The 20,590-nt window shown below is 41.5% G+C and overlaps 1 protein-coding gene across 4 annotated transcripts in view; it reads right to left on the bottom strand.

Moving 5' to 3' along the window:
* ZGRF1 (zinc finger GRF-type containing 1) overlaps positions 1 to 20,590 on the bottom strand; it is an 82,148-nt gene that overhangs the window by 20,628 nt on the left and 40,930 nt on the right. For all 4 annotated transcript variants that reach the window (XM_083174534.1, XM_083174533.1, XM_083174532.1 and 1 more), the window contains exons 18-21: positions 18,408 to 18,655; positions 11,367 to 11,526; positions 5,304 to 5,381; positions 4,498 to 4,648 (exon numbers count right to left, since the gene is read on the bottom strand). In XM_083174534.1, the coding sequence (XP_083030660.1) occupies positions 4,498 to 4,648; positions 5,304 to 5,381; positions 11,367 to 11,526; positions 18,408 to 18,655 (637 nt within the window). The remainder of the gene's footprint in view (positions 1 to 4,497; positions 4,649 to 5,303; positions 5,382 to 11,366; positions 11,527 to 18,407; positions 18,656 to 20,590) is intronic.

The following is a 20,590-nucleotide window of genomic DNA, read 5'->3' as shown; positions in this document are numbered from 1 at the left end:
GTTTCAGGTTCCAGTTGAAGCTTTGCAATTTAGGAAGAGTCTAATAGAGTAAGGGAGCGTGTTCCCGTGAAGGTGAGCAGCACATGCAAAATCTTAAATATGCGCATTGAATGCAGTGACCAGGTTAAAGGAATGGCGATGGTCATTGGCTTACCGGAGAGGGCGGGAGGGATTATGTAGGAGATGAAGTTGGCAAATATAATGAACTAAGTAGAAAACCATCCAGAGCACAAAAAACCTCTGAAGGTGGCAAAATCAGTAAAGTAGGTGGATTGCTCTAAAACAGGGCTGAATCCATAAAACTAAGGTCAGGTCCAATTCTGTGTCATGTTGGCGATGACTTAATGCATGAAAACCAGTCCAAAGAGTAGACCAGTGTACCCAGGCCCAATTCCAGTTGACTTACCAAGTAAGAGAGTGCCTGTGAAATCATAGAAACACATTTTCTAGGCCATGCTGTAAAAAAAACAGTTGAGGCGAGTCTTCATTAAAAATCTGATTGCAGTCAGTACGACCACAGCACTTTTATGACATCCATTAGGAATGACAGCTGAACCCAGTAGTATTGAACCACTGAAGGGTATGACCAAGTTTCAACATGTGCACCCTCTTGTCCATAGCCTGAGGAAAACCACCCACACAATAGAAGACAGCATTTCAGAACTATTCAAGGATAGGAACTGCCAGGACATCCCAGATACACCCAGTATTAAAAAGAATACATAGAACGCGCTGGAAACAATGTATATATTAAACAATAAAATATTCATAAAATATATAGTGTCTCTATATAGATTTCTTCTATTCTATTGGGATAATAACTAACACCTAATTAGGGTTGGATTAACAATCTCTACAATCAAAAGTTTATTCCTATCAATTTCATTGGACTAACCCTATTGGTTTATAACCTGTTGAAGGAATTTTTTTCCTTTTTATTATTTTATATTTGTTATCCTTTAAAACTGTGTGTTCTGTAATATTCATATCACTGGCCAGTGTATTTTAGCTTAATAAATATTTTATTGTTTAATATATACATTGTTTCCTGCACGTTCTTGTATTTATTTTTACTGTTTTGTCTATGGGAATGGGTATTTCCCTATATAAACGCTGCCAGAACCTTCTGCGTACAACTGTATACAACCATGGCGGTGTGTGTGTATGTATGTGTGTGTGTGTATATATATATATATATATATATATATATATATATACACACACACACACACACATCTATATAGATCATTGTAACTTGTCTGTGCGCAGTTGTGTATATGGTCTACACCCCCAAAAGATTAGTTAACAGTGACATTGTGTTTGATGGATCTTAGCGCCAATATTTTTACCCCTTTTTTTTGTTTTTTTTATCGAACACCCAGTATTAGTACTGTACATGAAGAGGGCGTAAATTCATAGTAGTCCATCTAGCATCATCCCATTGAATCTAGAATGTAAATAGGCAAATAATCCTGCCAAGTACATCGCTGGTGAATGTGCCAGCAATTCTTAATCATGATCCATGGCCATTCCCAACAAAAATGGGAAGAGACCTTGGCTGAATCAACATAATCAAAGCATCATCACAGCCACCACCAAATGACTAATACCTCTTTCACATCACACAAATAACCCGGGTCAGACCCAGGTTGTTGTCGGGTGGACCTGGGTCACTGTGCGATGTGAAAGGGCCTTTTGAAAAATTCTGGGTCCAACAACCTGGCAATCCAACTCAGGTTAAAAGAAGGGTTAATCCGGGGTCAGACCGCCGTGCAGTGTGAACGGGTTACCCGGGTCGCCGTGTGAGCTTCATCTCGCAAATGCCGGGTCACTAATGGGATGGACTCGCGTCCAAATCCTGGCATTTGTGATGTGAGAAGGGTATAACAAGTCGTAGGGGCAAAAAAAGCTTGTCAACAGGGCCAACAAAAAATAGTTTGAAATGACTACCAGAATCAGAGCCAGACAAAAAAGCATGCAATGAAGAAGGAATGGAAACACCAATTTGCACAGCAGACCTGCCCGATGCCCACAGCTTTCAGGCTCTTGGAAGGATAGTGGAGAGATATCCAGTGAAGGAAGAATCTAAACAGGCTTCCTGATCTGTAGTACACTCAACACAAAAAAACACACAGCTAAGTTATTCAGGACCAATGTGATGGATCAAACCATTTGATTGGGTGTATCATGGTTCCCAGACAAATGTCACATGACATCCGGTCTTCAAGTTTCACCTGGAAAGGCAGCCATTATTTTAAACTTGGAAAATATCCAGGGACTAAAAGCTGTACTTAATCAACTACAAAAAAAATAGGGAAAGAATCTTAACAGACTACCTATCCCAACCAGTCCAGACACAACAAAATAAAGAGCATTGTAAAAGAACACAGGAGCTAGAAAGCATTACACACCAGAGCAAGATAAGGAGAGTACTGTATTGTGCTAGAGTGAATAATAGAAATTAAAATATAATTAAATAATTGAACCTTCATGGGGAGGTAGAGCATACCGGTTGAAATTTTAAGATTTAATTATTAACAGCGCTAGATAGAGACAGGATGCATTTTTATATTTCTTAAAGTTTATGTATATTTATGTGAATTACTGTATTATTTTATGGAAATCTATATAATAAGTTGAAGAGTGCATGTGCGTCTGTCACATTTCGGAGACACCATGGCACTAAGAGCTGCCAAATTCAGCAACAGGTAACTCTGGACCCAGTGGTGTGCACCTCAAAGCTGATTTTGGGAAATTTCACTTAGAAATTTAAAAAAACACCAAGGTTTAATTTGCCTTGATTGATGATTCAAAAACAGTACAACACACACCCAAAAACAGTACAACACACACAAAAGAAGACTTAGATAAAGAAAGTTCATATTTGATCTGAAGAATCCAACAAGAGGAAATTTTACCCTATGCAATACAAGGGAGGGTGTATAGAAGCCTTCAATTAATTAACTTTGAGAGATTTCAGCGAATGTTGTGGGAAAATTAAAGATAAAGAGTTTAGAACAATGAAAAGTAACTTACATCCCAAGGAATATAGAGCTTTGAAGGGTATTAAGGAAGATAAATTGATTATAATTAAGGCCACCGTCAAAGGCGGTGGCATAGTAGTGATTAGGCAGAAGCATACCGCCAACTTAACAAAAAAATGTATTCTACCCTAAAAAGTGATCCCACTATTGAATATTGTCAAAATATTTTTAAGAAGAGCTGTAGAAGGAGGAGACATATCTAAAAAGGTTATCAATATATTTTTAATCCACATCCAATAGTTGCCACCTACTATCACTTACCCAAGATACACAAGTCTGTCACTTCACCTCCTGGGTGTCCTATTGTTTCGGGTATAGGGTCCCTAACCACAAATTTGGCAGCTTTTGTTGATTCGCACCTTCAGAGTTTAGTTTTTGTACTTCCTCTCACATTAAAGACACCACGCAATTTTTTTAATTCATTATGGACATCGAATGGGAACCAAAATACCTTCTGATGACTTGTGATGTAGAGGCTTTGTACTCAAATATACCACATGACAGAGGGATTTTGACACTACAACATTATTTTAACATAGATAATGATTTAAGTCATGGGTCCTCAAACTGCGGCCCTCCAGATGTGGTGAAACTACAAATCCCAGCATGCCTTGCCACAGTTTTCCTATAAGGGAGTGTTAAAACTGTGGCAAGGCATGCTGGGAATTGTAGTTTCACAACATCTGGAGGGCCGCAGTTTGAGGACCCATGATTTAAGTGAACAGAGAAAAATATTTATAATAGAATTAGTGCACTTTATCCTCACTCATAAATATTTCAGGTTTTATGGTGGTTATTTTTTACAGTCGTTACGTACCACCATGGGCACCAGGTTTGCCCCTAGTTATGCCAACTTATGGCCGCTTTAAAGATCAATATATTTGGAAACTATTTATGTTCTGTTTTGAAAGGGGGTGTTAATTTAGCACTTATGGATTAAAATTCAGTTTCATGTTAAGCACAGCTCTATTAACTTTTTAGATATAGCAGTAAGTCACATATAGAAAAGATTTAGACACAAGTGGCTACTTAAATTATCAAAGTTGTCACTACAAAAAGTGCATAAACAATACACCTAAAAATCAATATTGTAGAATCAGAAGAAATTGTTGCGATGAACTGCAATTTAAACAACAAATGGGACAAATAACTGATGCTTTCTTAGAACAAGGCTATCCTAGATGGTTATTAGATAAGGTGAAAACAGCAATTAATGAAATAGATAGTTCCACCATCAAACGGCTTCCTGTCAATATGAATTCCTGTGGATTCAGTAGCCTGATGGGATGCGGAAAGGGAGTAGCAAAATTTTAAAAAGTTCAGTATGAATTTCTGTAAGCAGGGCATACCAGTGTCCCCCAGATTGTAAATTAAAAGACTTCATATTTTACAATACATTAGAGTTTAATAGTACTGAAGACAAAACTGAGTTATGAAGTCATGCACATAATACCTGTCCCAGCAGCATCTTATTGGTACCCAGTTTATGTAGTTCAATACTTTTTCGAACATAAGCCTTTTCTCCAGGAGTTAGGTCGTCGCCCTTTAAAAGTGCCAGAAGCTCCTTCAGTTGCTCACTTTCATTCTCTGACCCAGCATGCAAGCTGTACGAAGACACAGAATACTAGCTATCATTCAGGATAATGCACATCCACAGCAACACAGATAAATAGTGGTAGGGACAAAGTATTATGTATTGATATGCATAAGCTTAACAAGTTTATTATAGATACTTATGTATCCAAATAATAACTGAGCCTCTATCTGGAAAACATTCATAAGAAACATAAATATGAGTAGACCATGTATGTGTGTAAGCTTTAGGAGGGTATTCAATCTGTGCCGATATATCTAACAGGTGGAAATAGCCACATTAGCCTATTCAATGCTGCCATTTCCGACAGCAATGAAGGCTGTCAGTTTCAACTTTTTAAAAAGTAGAATTTGTTTTGTCGGAAACAGACGTGGATCTGCGCCCGCTTTCCGACAATCTGTGGACTTTCCGACTCTCAACTGTCGGAATTGAATTCCGACAGTCGTTTTTATATGGGCGCGCCCACTAATTTTATGAGCACACCATAAAACTCTGGTGGTCCACCCAGGAATGCCCTCTGCCTGCCACTCAGGCTGCGAGCACCTGATGTTTTGTTGTTTATAACAAACAAATGTGATAAATACAGACAATTAGAACCACTTCCACTTACTGTAACTATAGTTTGGATTAAAGCCAATATTGGCAACACATAGACCTATATTCACCTGTGGGGTAGGATGGGCTTTGCAATCTTCCGAATGCTTCCGACTCTAATAAACTGATCAAATCCTAGATCAAGTAACCTGTTCCAAAACAAGTATAATATGCTGCATCAGACACATTTATTGACATCATGACCTTTAATGTCATGCATGCATATAAGCACTACAGATCTGATTGGTAGTGAACAGTCAAAATAGAAATGTATAGTAAAGGCTTTCTACATGTGTTACATTTTCACATTTGTTATTAAATCCTACAAAGCATGCAATCACAGATCATTCACCATATAATGTAAGGAAATTTGTCTGCAGACATTCCTGTTTTGTTTTCCTAGTTTTATGATATACAGTATAGCAGGACTGGCCAAACCAGCCCTCGAGCCAAACCAGCCCTCGAGATCAGTTTGTGGTTTCCAGATCACCTAGCTGGTGCACAGGTGTAGTCATTACTAACTGTCACATTTTCAAACATGTGCTGCAATCATTCCTAACCGACACATTTTGCAGATCCACAGGAGAACATGAACTGTTGTTAGAACTTGAGGACTGGTTTGGCCCCTTCGATGGCCCTTAAGATTGAAACACACTGGGTGTTTTTGCCCAGTGTGTATGGATAACAATTATGGGGAAAATCACTGGGCTGAAAAACACTCAGTGCATACACACTGAGCATTTTAAACCCATATGAGCGATTTTCCTCGGGGTGGACAGCTTTCCATAGCAGGATGCTATGGCAAGCGGGTCCATTCCCTCGCTCATCTGCTGATAATACCAGCAGATAAATGGTCGGGCCAGCGGTGATGTGGGCTCACCACTCATCGCTGCCCTGTACCCACTGGTACGAGTAAACTGAGCGCTTTCTGCTGAAAGTCACCCAATGTGTTTGGGCCTTTAGAGTAGAACATGTCAGACATTATAGGAAAGAAAAAAGTGAATATCAATTAATATAAAATAAGAACTTAAATAAAGACTAGTATTTGTGACCCTTCATTCTACAGGTCACAGTTAACTACTGTATATATATATTTGCTCCATGTAAGTGCATTATTACAGAGCTTGCATTCAGCAAGGGATGCCTAACCAGTTCAACATCATCCATTCCAGTAAAAGCAGCAACACTTTTCATCCTGCTGCTGTTTTGGCACGGTATCAGAGTAATGTACAGCTAAAATACAGCTCAGCTATTTTGACTTATAAGCACCATTTTTATGCCTAGCTATAAAAACAGCAAAAGACATAGTTACCTATTGTTACTACTTGGCATACTCACACCGTGACAAGTTCTAATGTCCTCCTTATGTTTAAAATAGAAGACACACTTATGCCTGCAGACGTCTTCTATAGCTTCCTTAGTTAGGAGTTGTTATTGTATTACTGGTGCAATTGACCTAAATCGGCCAGTATTTATGGTTACTAAAATCCCATCTCCACAGGTAGGTGAGTGCGGATTGGGATAACAGATGTGTGGGAGGCCTGCAGGCAATGTACGCATATAAAATACAGACAAGAGGAGATTATCTGCGACATGTGGCAGACAAGCACTTCTCAAACAAGGTTGTAACTCACAGATACGAGGACATACTGTAGCAGAATCTGCTTCTTTCATTAGGACATGTTTTAGGACCCACTTAACTTCTATCACATCACTATTTAACCCTCAACAAATTGACGTTGCCTCCAGCATTTAAGAGTTAATATTAGTGTATCATGGCCTCAACATGGTAATACAGAGCTTAGAAGAAAGTGATTTATGTTATTTGAGACACAATAACCTAATTGGCTACATATTTCTAAACTCAATTACCTTTTTTAGAAGAAAAATAAACTAGGAGGGAGAGACAGGACAGGTTGCCGCCGTCTCACTCCCCAGCTCAGCACAAGGCACTGAGCAGCGTGTGCGGAGCTGGGGAGAGAGGCTGTGCAGACCCGGGCCTGGGTAAAAAATAACACCCCCCCCACTACTTTCAACACCACTGCATGGACACTGTATAAGTGTACCTTGTCCACTCGCCATGCTGAACTCGGCACAATATTTTATTCTCCCTGTATGCCCAGTGAGATGTAATGTAGTCGGATTAAAAAAAATACTTTTTAAATGTGTCGACCGGATGACTGTGGACCAATAGTGGTTGGCCTAGGGTGTGGTACAGGGGGTCTGACAGCTGGGATCCCGACAGTCATTAGCCCGATGTCGCGATCCCGACTGGCCGGACCCAGAGAGCATGGTGAGCGCAACTAAGCCCCTTGCGGGCTCGCTGTCCTCGCCACACTGTGGGCACAGTGGCTCGTTACGCTTGCCACCTATTCTATTCTCCCTCTATGGGGGTCGTGGACCCTCACGAGGGAAAATAGCAGGTGGCCGCTGGGAACCCGGCTGTCTGTGTTTTGACAGTCGGGATACCGACTGTCGGGACCCCGTCCGGTACCCGTTGGCCTAATGACTGCACACCTAGTATAAAATGGGGCAAATAGAATTGTCTGGTATCCAACTGACACCATATATTCAATATAGTCAAACGGTTGCCATGGTTAAATAGCTGACATGGCAATGGTCACTGAAAAAAGTGGTCTTGCGGTAGGGTGCAAGAAAAGGCTGATTAAGTCTTACCTGGGGCACACTTTTATTTGATGTATTTTGTAATATTATTACAGTTTAAAACATAACATTTATTTCTTATACTCTTAAAAGGAAGGGTGAAATCACTTATTGGGATAATCTTGGATTAGTGAAATACTTTTATCCCAAATATCACTTTGCTCCTTTACAGCAGATGTAAATGTACTGCTAAAATAGGAATCAACAATTAATAAGTCACAGTAAATTTATTCTCCATGTGCGAAAGTTTGTTAACATTTATCAGATGTTCACAGAGAGAGCCCTTTGAAGTTTATCACAATTTTTTAAACCACTTTTCATTATTTAGCACAAGACTCATATCGGGCAATTCTGCTTGCTTGCCGCCTCAATTGCTTATTCTAGCTCTTTAAGTTAGGTTAATAATTCATACACAATAAAATTGCTTAAGCTAGGAAGTTGGGGAGAGATGAATTTCATGTGTTTTTGTGTCACTACTTCCCCCTTCTGCTTTCTGGCATCTTATACCAGCATCAGATGCCAGATGAGAGAGAGGTAATGTAGTGTTTCCATACACTAATTGAAGAAAAAGGCACAGGGTTGGCTTCTGCTTGTCAATATTGATTGCTCAGAGCGACCCTGTTGCTCAATTAGCAGCGCATGGTAACTGCCCGGATATCTGACTGAGAGTGCCTTGCTGTGGAAAATTAGATGGCAGAGATTGCCTATATCCCTGTCCTTCAAATAGAGTTCTGAGGTATCAGTTAGCGGTGACTGTTCTGCTGTCTGACATCAGCATAAAATTGCTTCAAATGTCTGATGAGAGACAGTCACTCAGATAACCTCAGAGTGAAAAGATAGACAAAGATAACTGTTTCTGCTGTACTGAGTTTTCCTTTCTCGGTCTCTGTTGCTGATGTATTGCAGAGAACAGTGTCAGGTTATCAGAATGAGAGAACGGTCAATAGGAAAATGATAGTTAGTAATTATTTGTCAAGTGAGACAGGTAAAGTGAGATTGGCATCAATTATTGCATGGTGTGTACTGTACGCATTTTCAATCTCTGATTTCAAAACTTTACACATTTGTTTGTATAAGACAACCTATCTAGTATCACAATTATTTGGCTATAGGAGAGTGAGAAGTTGACTATTATTTTGGAGCAGTTGAATTTTAAATCACTGCTGTCTTTTTTTTAATTTACACAAATAAATGAGAATTACAGTTTTAAACTGTAATAATATTGCAAAATACATCAAATAAAAGTGTGCCCCAGGTAAGACTTAATCAGCCTTTTCTTACACCCTACCGCAAGACCACTTTTTTCAGTTAAGTTCTCTGAACTTGTTCTGGGAGCACCACCAACAGGCTATACTAGAGATCATCTTTTGGATTATATTTATGTTGGTTTAATCAATACTGTTATATACATAAGTGATATTATGTGCGAACTCACAGAAAACTTTTCCAATGGCAATGGTCACACAAGGTTTTTTTTGTTTGTTTACTTTTTCATACCGTACCATCCCCAATCTAATGGGCCCTACACACATGCCGATGTGTATAGGGCGACCTAGCTGTGCTGTGTTGGGCCGTTCGTCTCAGCACACAGAGCTGACAGCCCACACACAGAGTGAGCTGTCAGCTCTGTGTGCTAAGCGAGCAGGCAGCGCCAGTGTTCTCCGGTGGGAGAACCCTGCCGATGTCGATATTGATGGACACTGTTCATCAATCTCGGCCAGCGACAAAGACGCGCGGGGACGCGCACTTCTGTCGATATAGCCCCCACACATACACCGATGTGAGGGCATTTTCTAAGCGACTTTGCCAAACTAAGCAAAATCGCTTAGAAAATGCCTTAATATCGGCATGTGTGTAGGCCGTATAAGTCCAAGTGCATAGTAAAGTGCTGAAATCTACAGACAGACACCACTTCTATTTAGGTGACCTTTTGTCTATGTCAAACATGTCACCCAAATTAGCCATTGGGCTTACCGCTAAAATAACCCATAATACCCATATACATATTTGTGATAACCCATAGGTTCTGGGTGAAGTGCCCGGAGGTATTGGTTAATGTGTTTGCAGCAATAAGGCCTACTTAGAGCAGATGTCTGTTCGCACCTCAGGAGGGTGTAAACCTGCAGTAAATATAGTCTGTGGGGCTTATCACAGGCTGAAAGTGAATAGCTCTGGGCACTGCAGCAGGCCATCAATTAGCCCCATGCCTAATTGAATGTGCCGAAAAGGTAGAACTTGTCCAGGCAACTAATCATAAAGTTGTTCTGGAGTACAGTTTTCAACACAGAATTAATTTAAGACTCTAATCTATGCTGAATGCGGTTTGTACTGAGAAACATCACAAACAAGAGTTTACAATGATAGAAAGTAAAATAAAAGTAACATGTGCCTCTGAGCTGCATGGTAAGGCTCATCCAACACAGCTTTATTTGCAGGTGATGGGTCCTGTGCAGCAAGGACTGTGCCTGATCACCTACTGTATGTCATTCATAAAAATACCACAGGCACAGGCTGCAGGTGGAGGACTCTTATTTTGGACCCTTAGCTGCAATATCGGAACTAAGGTTATTTCTTACCATACATAGTAGTAGTGGCAGTATTATCATATTGACTCAACGATTATAGTAATCCACAATGGTGTTCATTGAGAGTCCAGTTGATTAGGCTATATAATAATTATTGAATAGTGCATATGTGGTAACAGTACATTGTATTCATTATAATAAATCAGTGGTTCTCAATCTTAGGACCCCAAACTGTTCACGTTTTCCAGGTCACCCAGCAGTTGCACATATGTATTAATTTACTCAATGACACAAGGTGAAGCCAATTATTTTCCTTGTGGTTCTGTGGGGAGACCAGGAAAACATGAACAGTTTGGGGTCCAGAATACCAAATTTGAGAACCTATAGTGTATATTCTAGCACCCTGTATCTTTCAAAACCTGTGCAGTTCCACTTCTGTGCCTGGGTTGTCACGCTCTGCTGTGTTGCTTCTAGCGAAGTGTGGTCTGTATTTCAGCACTCCTGTTCTAGCAGCACAACAGTAGAGAGTGACACTCCAGGCATGGAAGAGGAACTGCAAAGGTCTTGAAAGATGCAGGGTGCAAGTATTAGCACTAATGTAGGTACCCTACATTAGTGTTAATTCTTGCACCAGGACGACCATTATCATGTGACGATCGTGAAATCGCACGATGGATTGGAGTACACGATCTGCAAACGATGTACACACGATCTGTACCCAATCCAATGTAGATGACGAATCTTTACTGCAGTAGGTAAAATCTCCAATCCAACAGATGACCGACAGACGACCGGCGGGGACGCGCTTCGGATCAGAATCGCACTAAAAACAGGTATGATTCTGCTCTTTTACATACAATCAGTTGTAAAACGCATCAAAATTGAGAGAATTGAGCCCAAATCGTCCTGGTGTGTACCCAGCATAAACCTACACACTTCACATACCCCAGAAGTACTCGATCAACTGCAACATTGGTAGAAGACGAGATGAGAAGTTTCCAGTGAGATGAATTAGGATCTTTGGCAGGATCGTGGCTTTCAAATAGCTGCACTAAGAACAACACAACCACCGCCAGCAGGTAACTTTTTCCAGAACCAAAAACTCCTGAAATACACAAGTATAGCGTTCACATTCTCTAATGCAAAACAAGCATACTTTTGTTTTATTGTGAGCCTCATTGGCATTTTATATAAGATTATCCTATGCACATTACCAAGCAATTAAGTGGTGCCTAGCAATAAGTGATGTACACTTCAATTAAGGAACTCCGCTACTTCCTGCACTTGTAAAAAATGAATGCTGTGGACATAGCCTTTTTGTATGAATTGTACGGAAATCTTACATTAATAGTATAAAATATGGGGGGGGGGGGGGGGGGCAGCAGGTCCCTGGAGCTCCCTCCATCAATCCTGAAATATATCCAGATGCTGCTGACGAGGACCCTGATCCCTACAATGGGCGTGGGAGATCCTGCTGACTGTCCTGCACCCCCGCTGGTGGATCCCTGGGTCCAACTGGCTGCTGGACCGGAGGTAACGGGGGCTACGGCCTACATCTAAGCCAATCCCCGGACACCGCTGGCTTTCTCCTGCACCGCCAAGGCTTCACTTTCATGCTGCCTCTCCGGCTGTTGCAACAGGCAGGAGTGACAGGTGCCGACCGCTCCCTGTAAATCAGGGGTGGGGAACCTTTTTTGTGCCAAGGGCCATTTGTATGGGAAAAAAGCCTTCGGGGGCCATATGTAAAAATTTCTCTTACAAATTGTCCTGCTGCAGCCGCCCCACGCTCTGGTGGCTGCCGATGAATAGGACTGACAGTCTCCGGCTGCTGTTGATTAAGAGGAATCTCGCAAGAACTACCGACCTCTCGTGAGAATTCCCCTGTACTTGACTCCTGGCAAAGCTGCCAGGCAGGTGGGAGGGCCACTCAGAATGGCTACGGGGGCCGCATACGGCCCCCGGGCCTGAGGTTCCCTACCCCAGCTGTAAATAGAGCGGAGTGAGCAGGTACTCACTCCCGTTTCCCCTAGGAGATATACTGCGGCTGGGAGAGTGCTCCCTTGTCCCCTCCTTTTACCAAGCCTAAGATGGAAGCCTCTGTTTACCATATCTTGCAAGCTTATTGCCTCCTCTACAGACAAGTTTATAAACCAAACTTACTGATCTGCAGCAGGATACGACGCTCTCTTCCTACATCGATGCCGCACCTGCTGAAGCGCCTGATGACACTACATATATGTGTAATGACTCCGCAACTTATATGGTCTCTGCCTCTCTAAATATCCAGGACAAATGCTCACAGAGTCCTGTCTCAACAATTTAAAATATGCTTAACACCCGGCCTTGGTGTTTCATATATGCTGACGCATGCTTCAATCTGCCCCACGTACATATAATGTACTCCACATACCATTGGAACTGGTCATACCCGTACTATGGAACTCATCCTGCCTTTCCCTTTGATGGTGACGGAGACCCTGGCCCTTTCTCCTTTTATTTTCCTGGGTTTAAAAAGTGGCCGGACTAATAATATGCACCATTTTTGTAATTTGATATTCCTCTATGCCAGTGGTTCCCAACCTTTTTTCTCTCCCATACCCCTTGATCAGGCTTTTTATTGAAGAGTACCTCCTCTCAATTTGAAATATAGACAGTACTTGAGTGAAGAGGAAGTGAGCGGTATGCCTATCCTTATATTAAGGAGTAACGGACAGGAATCGTGCCCTTCCATGTCTGCCCGCTGGTTGTGTATTGTCTCCAGGGTTCCCACTAACACCTGTAGGATTAATGTCGCTGCTTCCTCCACCTGTGTCAGCGCAGGGAAGATGATTGCTGATGTCTGAGGGCAGCATGGGAAGCTCCCTGTGGATTGCTGGTCAGGCAAAAGCACCATGAGAAACTGCTGATGCGGATGACGCTAAAGACAGACCTGTAAGTGACAAAACATGGTTCTTCTCCATGGCAATGGGTCATCTTCTGCCATTGAAATACTTTTTTTCATCTTCCGCCATTACCAATATTATTTTCAAGTACCCCCAACTGGTATGCAGAGTACCCCCAGGGGTACTAGTACCCCAGGTTGGGAACCACTGCCCTATACCTAACTCATACTCCGTTCCTATTGTTGTCTCTTGGAAAGATGCTTTTTTTAATTTTTATTTTTAAGCTTATTATTTTACACGCGGCAGATTAGAATTTCATATGTGGCCCATACCATCAGTCCTTATATATCCTGCTTACCATATACAGTATATTGTGCTTGTGCATCCATGTGGGGCAAATGGACATAATTTAGCCTGATTCAAAGTCCTAAGTGTATAGCCCTCAACATATCCGCTTCCTAATATCCTGCACTCTCCCTATTCCTTTAGAGGGGGGAAGGGGGAAAGGGGGGGCTTATATGTTTAGGTTAGTATAGAATAGCTAGACACTGGGTTTTTATTTGTCAGAAAAAAGAAATCTGGCAAAAAAAGAAAGAAAAACGCTTTGTGGGCGCACTCTTTTGTAATGATTAAATTAAATAATTAATACATAACTTTTATTTTAGACTTGATTTAAAATAGGGTGGCACAGGGGGTTAATTAGGATTGAGAAAGTTAAAATGTAGTGTGATCCTTGTACTTGTTTAGTTCAAGGAAAATTCGCAGATTGGTCACACCTTTAATATATCATTGAAGCACTGTTTTTATCAGAGGTACAATTACCAATGATAGTAGGCAGTGAAATGATTAAGTTCTCCTCTCATATGCTATAATTAGTGCTTAATAGCGATAATGTACCTGAATGGTAATATGGGGGGAGAAAAAGTTACACAGCCTCAGAAATTGTAAATATATTACATATTTTAATAATAATAAACACTCACTCCGGCAGTCATTGTTGCAGGTATTTTATTTGATATCAGATACGGCGGCCCTTACCCCTATTCGTGATGTTGCCACACCGGGGCTTCCCCGGGAGTCTCCCACCTGGGTACTGACCTGGCCCTCCACTGCTTGGCTTCCAAGTTCGGAGGGGGTTTGGGCAGACCAGTGGGGTATGGTGGCAAATCTTAGGGTTCGGTATCCAATCAAATGTAGCCTGTGGGGCTGCAAGAGGGGATCACTTCACCATGCGCAACAAGTGATTGGCAAAATACGTAAATAAGGGGATTTAAAGGATCCCTTGGAGGTAGGGTTTTTGGGCCAAATGGGATACTACAATTCTCCTAGGTATATTAATTGGGTGGAGAAGAAAAAAAGGGAAAAAAGTTTTCTTTGATGCAGGGTTTAATACATTCATATGCGGTAATTGCACCAATAAAGAAATTTATCCTTGAATAAGGAGGGTCCCATGTGGTAGCTGCATCAATGCCACACACCATACAATTTTTGTAGCAATAATTGCACTGTTTGAGATGAATACACAATACAGATGGACAATTGAGCAATAAGGTTTCCAAAGGTAATCAAATACTTTGTTGCGGTATTGTGGGGAAAGATTTTAGATATATTGTAGCATTTAGCAGTAATTGCACTGTTTGAGATAAATAAACAATACAGATGGACAATTGAACAATAAGGTTGCCAAAAGATAAAGATAATCAAATACTTTGTTGCGGTATTGTGGAGAAAGATTCTAGATAAATTGTAGCATTTAGAGTGACGGGCATAGCATGTAGTCTGAGGTTTAATTGATGAGTGAGACGCGCACCCCGCTGCTGTGAGCGGTGGGGGAGCGTCTCTCTAACCTGTTGCCGCTGCCTAAGTTAGCGGCTGGTGTCGGAGGGGTTGAAGTCCCGTGCTGGTAGTCGCGTACTAAGATGCGACCCGCTGACCGCTGGATGACAGAGCGGGAGATGAGAAGCTGATGCCGTCAGGGTGGTTTGGCCGCGCCGGACCTCGCTGGTGAGGAGGCGGCAGCGCGTGGGAGCCGGAGGCTACCGCTGATGTACTTGCGTGGTGGCCGGAGGAGTGGGGCAGTTCCAGCCTCCCACTCCTCCGGCCACCACGCAAGTACATCAGCGGTAGCCTCCGGCTCCCACGCGCTGCCGCCTCCTCACCAGCGAGGTCCGGCGCGGCCAAACCACCCTGACGGCATCAGCTTCTCATCTCCCGCTCTGTCATCCAGCGGTCAGCGGGTCGCATCTTAGTACGCGACTACCAGCACGGGACTTCAACCCCTCCGACACCAGCCGCTAACTTAGGCAGCGGCAACAGGTTAGAGAGACGCTCCCCCACCGCTCACAGCAGCGGGGTGCGCGTCTCACTCATCAATTAAACCTCAGACTACATGCTATGCCCGTCACTCTAAATGCTACAATTTATCTAGAATCTTTCTCCACAATACCGCAACAAAGTATTTGATTATCTTTATCTTTTGGCAACCTTATTGTTCAATTGTCCATCTGTATTGTTTATTTATCTCAAACAGTGCAATTACTGCTAAATGCTACAATATATCTAAAATCTTTCCCCACAATACCGCAACAAAGTATTTGATTACCTTTGGAAACCTTATTGCTCAATTGTCCATCTGTATTGTGTATTCATCTCAAACAGTGCAATTATTGCTACAAAAATTGTATGGTGTGTGGCATTGATGCAGCTACCACATGGGACCCTCCTTATTCAAGGATAAATTTCTTTATTGGTGCAATTACCGCATATGAATGTATTAAACCCTGCATCAAAGAAAACTTTAAATATCTGCTACCAGCAGACAGATTAATTAATACCAAGGTTTTTCTGACCATCGATTTTCTGTGCCCCCCTCCCTTTTTTTCTTCTCCACCCAATTAATATACCTAGGAGAATTGTAGTATCCCATTTGGCCCAAAAACCCTACCTCCAAGGGATCCTTTAAATCCCCTTATTTACGTATTTTGCCAATCACTTGTTGCGCATGGTGAAGTGATCCCCTCTTGCAGCCCCACAGGCTACATTTGATTGGATACCGAACCCTAAGATTTGCCACCATACCCCACTGGTCTGCCCAAACCCCCTCCGAACTTGGAAGCCAAGCAGTGGAGGGCCAGGTCAGTACCCAGGTGGGAGACTCCCGGGGAAGCCCCGGTGTGGCAACATCACGAATAGGGGTAAGGGCCGCCGTATCTGATATCAAATAAAATACCTGCAACAATGACTGCCGGAGTGAGTGTTTATTATTATTAAAATATGTAATATATTTACAATTTCTGAGGCTGTGTAACTTTTTCTCCCCCCATATTACCATTCAGGTACATTATCGCTATTAAGCACTAATTATAGCATATGAGAGGAGAACTTAATCATTTCACTGCCTACTATCATTGGTAATTGTACCTCTCATAAAAACAGTGCTTCAATGATATATTAAAGGTGTGACCAATCTGCGAATTTTCCTTGAACTAAACAAGTACAAGGATCACACTACATTTTAACTTTCTCAATCCTAATTAACCCCCTGTGCCACCCTATTTTAAATCAAGTCTAAAATAAAAGTTATGTATTAATTATTTAATTTAATCATTACAAAACAGTGCGCCCACAAAGCGTTTTTCTTTCTTTTTTTGCCAGATTTCTTTTTTCTGACAAATAAAAACCCAGTGTCTAATCATTGATATTTAAACGCTGGGCGCACCACCAACCCCCTCAACTACCAGAATTTATCAATAAGTGTAGTTTCTCAAGTTGGTTTTCAAAATATATACAGATTTCTAGTCTGTGCGGATCTCTAACCCCACTTTAGTATAGAATAGCGTTAGTGGGCGTAGGGTTTAGGGATCAAAGTATGGTGCTGGGTCATACATGGAGGCAGAGGCGTAACTACCTGTCCCCCCCCCCCCGCAGCATATTTGCAGAAAACTGTCTGCAGTATGGGGCAGCCATTTTCTAAGAGTCCGTTTTCATTATAGCAGCAGGAGCCGGCGCCGGGAGATACGGGACCGTGACGGCAGGACAGCAACGGGTAAGTGGTAACTTAGACCCCCGGCGCCCACATGTTCTCTGCGCCTCCCCGCCACCGCGGGGGCTGCGGAGCTATAGCTACGCCACTTCATGGAGGGGGGTTTTAGGGAGGTTTGTTTTGGGTTTATTATTATTATCATCATTTTGTGTTCTATATATTCTATATTAAGCTTGGTGTAGCTATAGGTTTGTAGGGCAGCAGGTAACTTTTAACAGTAAATAATATGTCTAATGTTATATCCTCTACTCCTACTGTTTAGCTGTGCTCGTATGGCGCCTACAGGCACTTTGTTGAGTTGTTACTATTGGTTAATTCCGTACCTTTAAGATTATGTTTAACATCCTTATCTTATCTCATACTGTTTTCATATACCATACACCTTTATAGTGATGTACGCACTGTTGCCCTGCGCTCCATGGTGACTTATTTAGGGGTGTTATTGCTTTTATTACGATGTGTTGTTTGTCTTTGAAAATCAATAAAAAATATTGAATTTAAAAAAAAATAGTATAAAATCTGAAATGCTAATTTCCATTTAAAGTATATTGAATTTAAAAAAAAATAGTATAAAATCTGAAATGCTAATTTCCATTTAAAGTATATCTGAAGAAAACAATACACAAATAAGTACATCAATTACTCCACAAATGACCAAACACTTAAATTGTGCACTTAAATATGTAAATACTAGGGAGCCCACTCGAAGCAAATGCTTTGAAAGCTAGGAAGGTAGGCTAATGTGAGAGAGAAAGATGTAGTTTCACTTGCTGCCAACAGATGGCAGTGTTTCGGTGATACACAGACACATTATATATATATATATATATATATCCCCCAAAAACATTACCTGTAAAATCAGTGTTTTTTTTTATTTATATATATATATATATATATATATATATATATATATATATATATATATATATATACATTACATTTAAATCAGTATTTATCTTATTAGTATGTGCAGTCTCTTAGTAATTTCATCCGTAAGTGAAAATATAGGACAGGTTTACTAAAGATAAGAGGCTGTTCTGCATAAACCAAACATTCTCTTACCGTGAATGATTGTGATAGGAGCAGTCTGTGGTCTCTGATACCCATCACAGCTGGCCATCATATGTGCTATTTGCAGTAGGGCTTTTCCCTGGTCTTCATTCAAACAGAATTGTGTAATAGTCTCCATTGCTAGATTCAGTATATAGCTGTAATCTGGGATCTCGCACTTGTAGGGAACTTTGGCAGTAACGGCAGGTGATTTGAACTTCCCTCTAGAAATCTTATTAACTTTCTCAGTTTCTGAGGACCTGGAGCAAGGGAAATGCATTTACAAATACACTGATGCACGGTTGCAAATAGAAAGCAGGATACAAAGTAAGGTACTTGTTTCCTATCTGGGCGCCCAGGTTTTCTACGTACGGCACCGTAATGAAATCGGATCGCATCGCATCGGATTCGGTACTCGATGATGTACGATGGCATACGATGCGATCCGATCCGATCCGTTTTCATTGTAAATCGGATCGCATCGCATGCGGTGCACAATGCGGTACGATGGCGTCAGATCCGATCCGATTAAATTTTTTAGGGAAGACACTTTGGTACCCATTAATAAAATTCACATTTTTTTACAATACAATTTTAATAAAAAATTCAGACGACACATTTATTTCATTCAAATATTTTATTTATTTGAATTAATTTTTTTATTTTGAAATAACCATTTCAGGCCCTGGCCTGGATTCCTTGCAAAATAAGCAGAGAACAGCTGCCTTTGGGGAAGACACTACTGTAACCAGAGAACTTGGAATCGGGCATACAAACAGTGCCGCAAACTGCACATGGGTTCAGCATAACCAACAAATATGAGAAACAGTGCTTCGTGAAGGAGCACAAAAAGTAGGGATTCACAACGTTCAGAACTTCGGGACTGTGTCCCTAAAAAGCCAAAATTGTGGTACACCAGAGGAAATAAATAATGTCGTTGAAACAAACACAGGGAGAACAACAACAGCATTGCTGTATGATTTTTTGGGAAAAATATAAAAATGCCAAATTGGGGAGAATTTAAGAGAAACGTGCATCATCTGAGGAAGGGGATTGTGTACTCACCAAAGATGTATACACAACCCCAGATAATGTCGAGGGGTCAGTGGCAGAGGTAGATGGTATATGGGGTCCCGCCGCATAAAAAGAAGGGGGAGGCGGAGGATTAACCGGCGCATAGTACATAGGATGTGGATGTGGGTATTGGGGTGGTGGGGGGAATTGACTGGGGGTACTAGCATGTGGTACGATATCACACGCATCAGTCAAACTCTTGTCTGATGCGCGGATCAGACCAACATGCAGTAGACGCTTGAAGATGCGGAACTGGTGTGGATCCATATTCCGCATCTCACCGATGACGTGATTTCCAAAATGTTGGAAATAATCTGGTGGATTTTTCCGTGCTTCCTCCGCATATATACAGCAACACTGTTGTCCACTAGAAAGAGAGCTGGTTGGCTGGGAGGTTTCTCTACTCCTTCGCCTCCTTGAGGGAGCAGCAGTTGTTCTTGAAGCCTCCCGCCGAGGAGGAGGCGCTGCTTCCGCTAACTCACCAGCTTCTTCTTGTGGCTCAGGGGAAAATTGCTAGTAAAAAAAAACAAACATAATTACATAAACATTCAAATTTACAGTTGGTCTCATACAATAAATGTCATATGAAACACTTACTAATTCTGCACTCTCAGAATCACTGCAGTGAGAGGCATCCTCTGTACAACTTCCCTCTGGTGTTCTCCCTGGTGTCTGTTCCACGACAAACTTCATTTCCTCGTAATACCACAATGTTGGCTTGTAACGGGGAACAGTCTCGTCTTCTGAACGCTGTGAATCCAATACTTTTTTGTGCTCCTTCACTAGCACAGTCCTCATATTTGTCAGCTTACGCTGAACCCATTTACAGTCTGCAGCACTGTTTTTACGTTTGCTGTAATCAACTAATTTGTTGTATGCCCGATTCCGCATTCCCTGGTTACGATAGTTCGGATTATCCACATTCCAAAGGCAGTTGTTCTCCTTGTAGATTGCAAGGAATCCAGACCAGAATTTTTTGCTGTACGTGCGTGGCATGTCTAAAAAAATAAAAATAAAACAAAAACATTGCTTCATGTAATCATGGAATGCACTGTTAAATAGTCACCGTGAACTCTGAAATGGCCCCCACAATTGTTAACGCCACCCCACCATCAACGTCA

The sequence above is a fragment of the Crinia signifera genome, chromosome 1 (assembly GCF_055691185.1).
Source record: "Crinia signifera chromosome 1, ASM5569118v1, whole genome shotgun sequence".
NCBI lineage: Eukaryota > Metazoa > Chordata > Amphibia > Anura > Myobatrachidae > Crinia > Crinia signifera.
The sequence above is the reverse complement of the archived record's forward strand: the minus strand, read 5'-3'. Positions and strand labels throughout refer to the sequence as shown.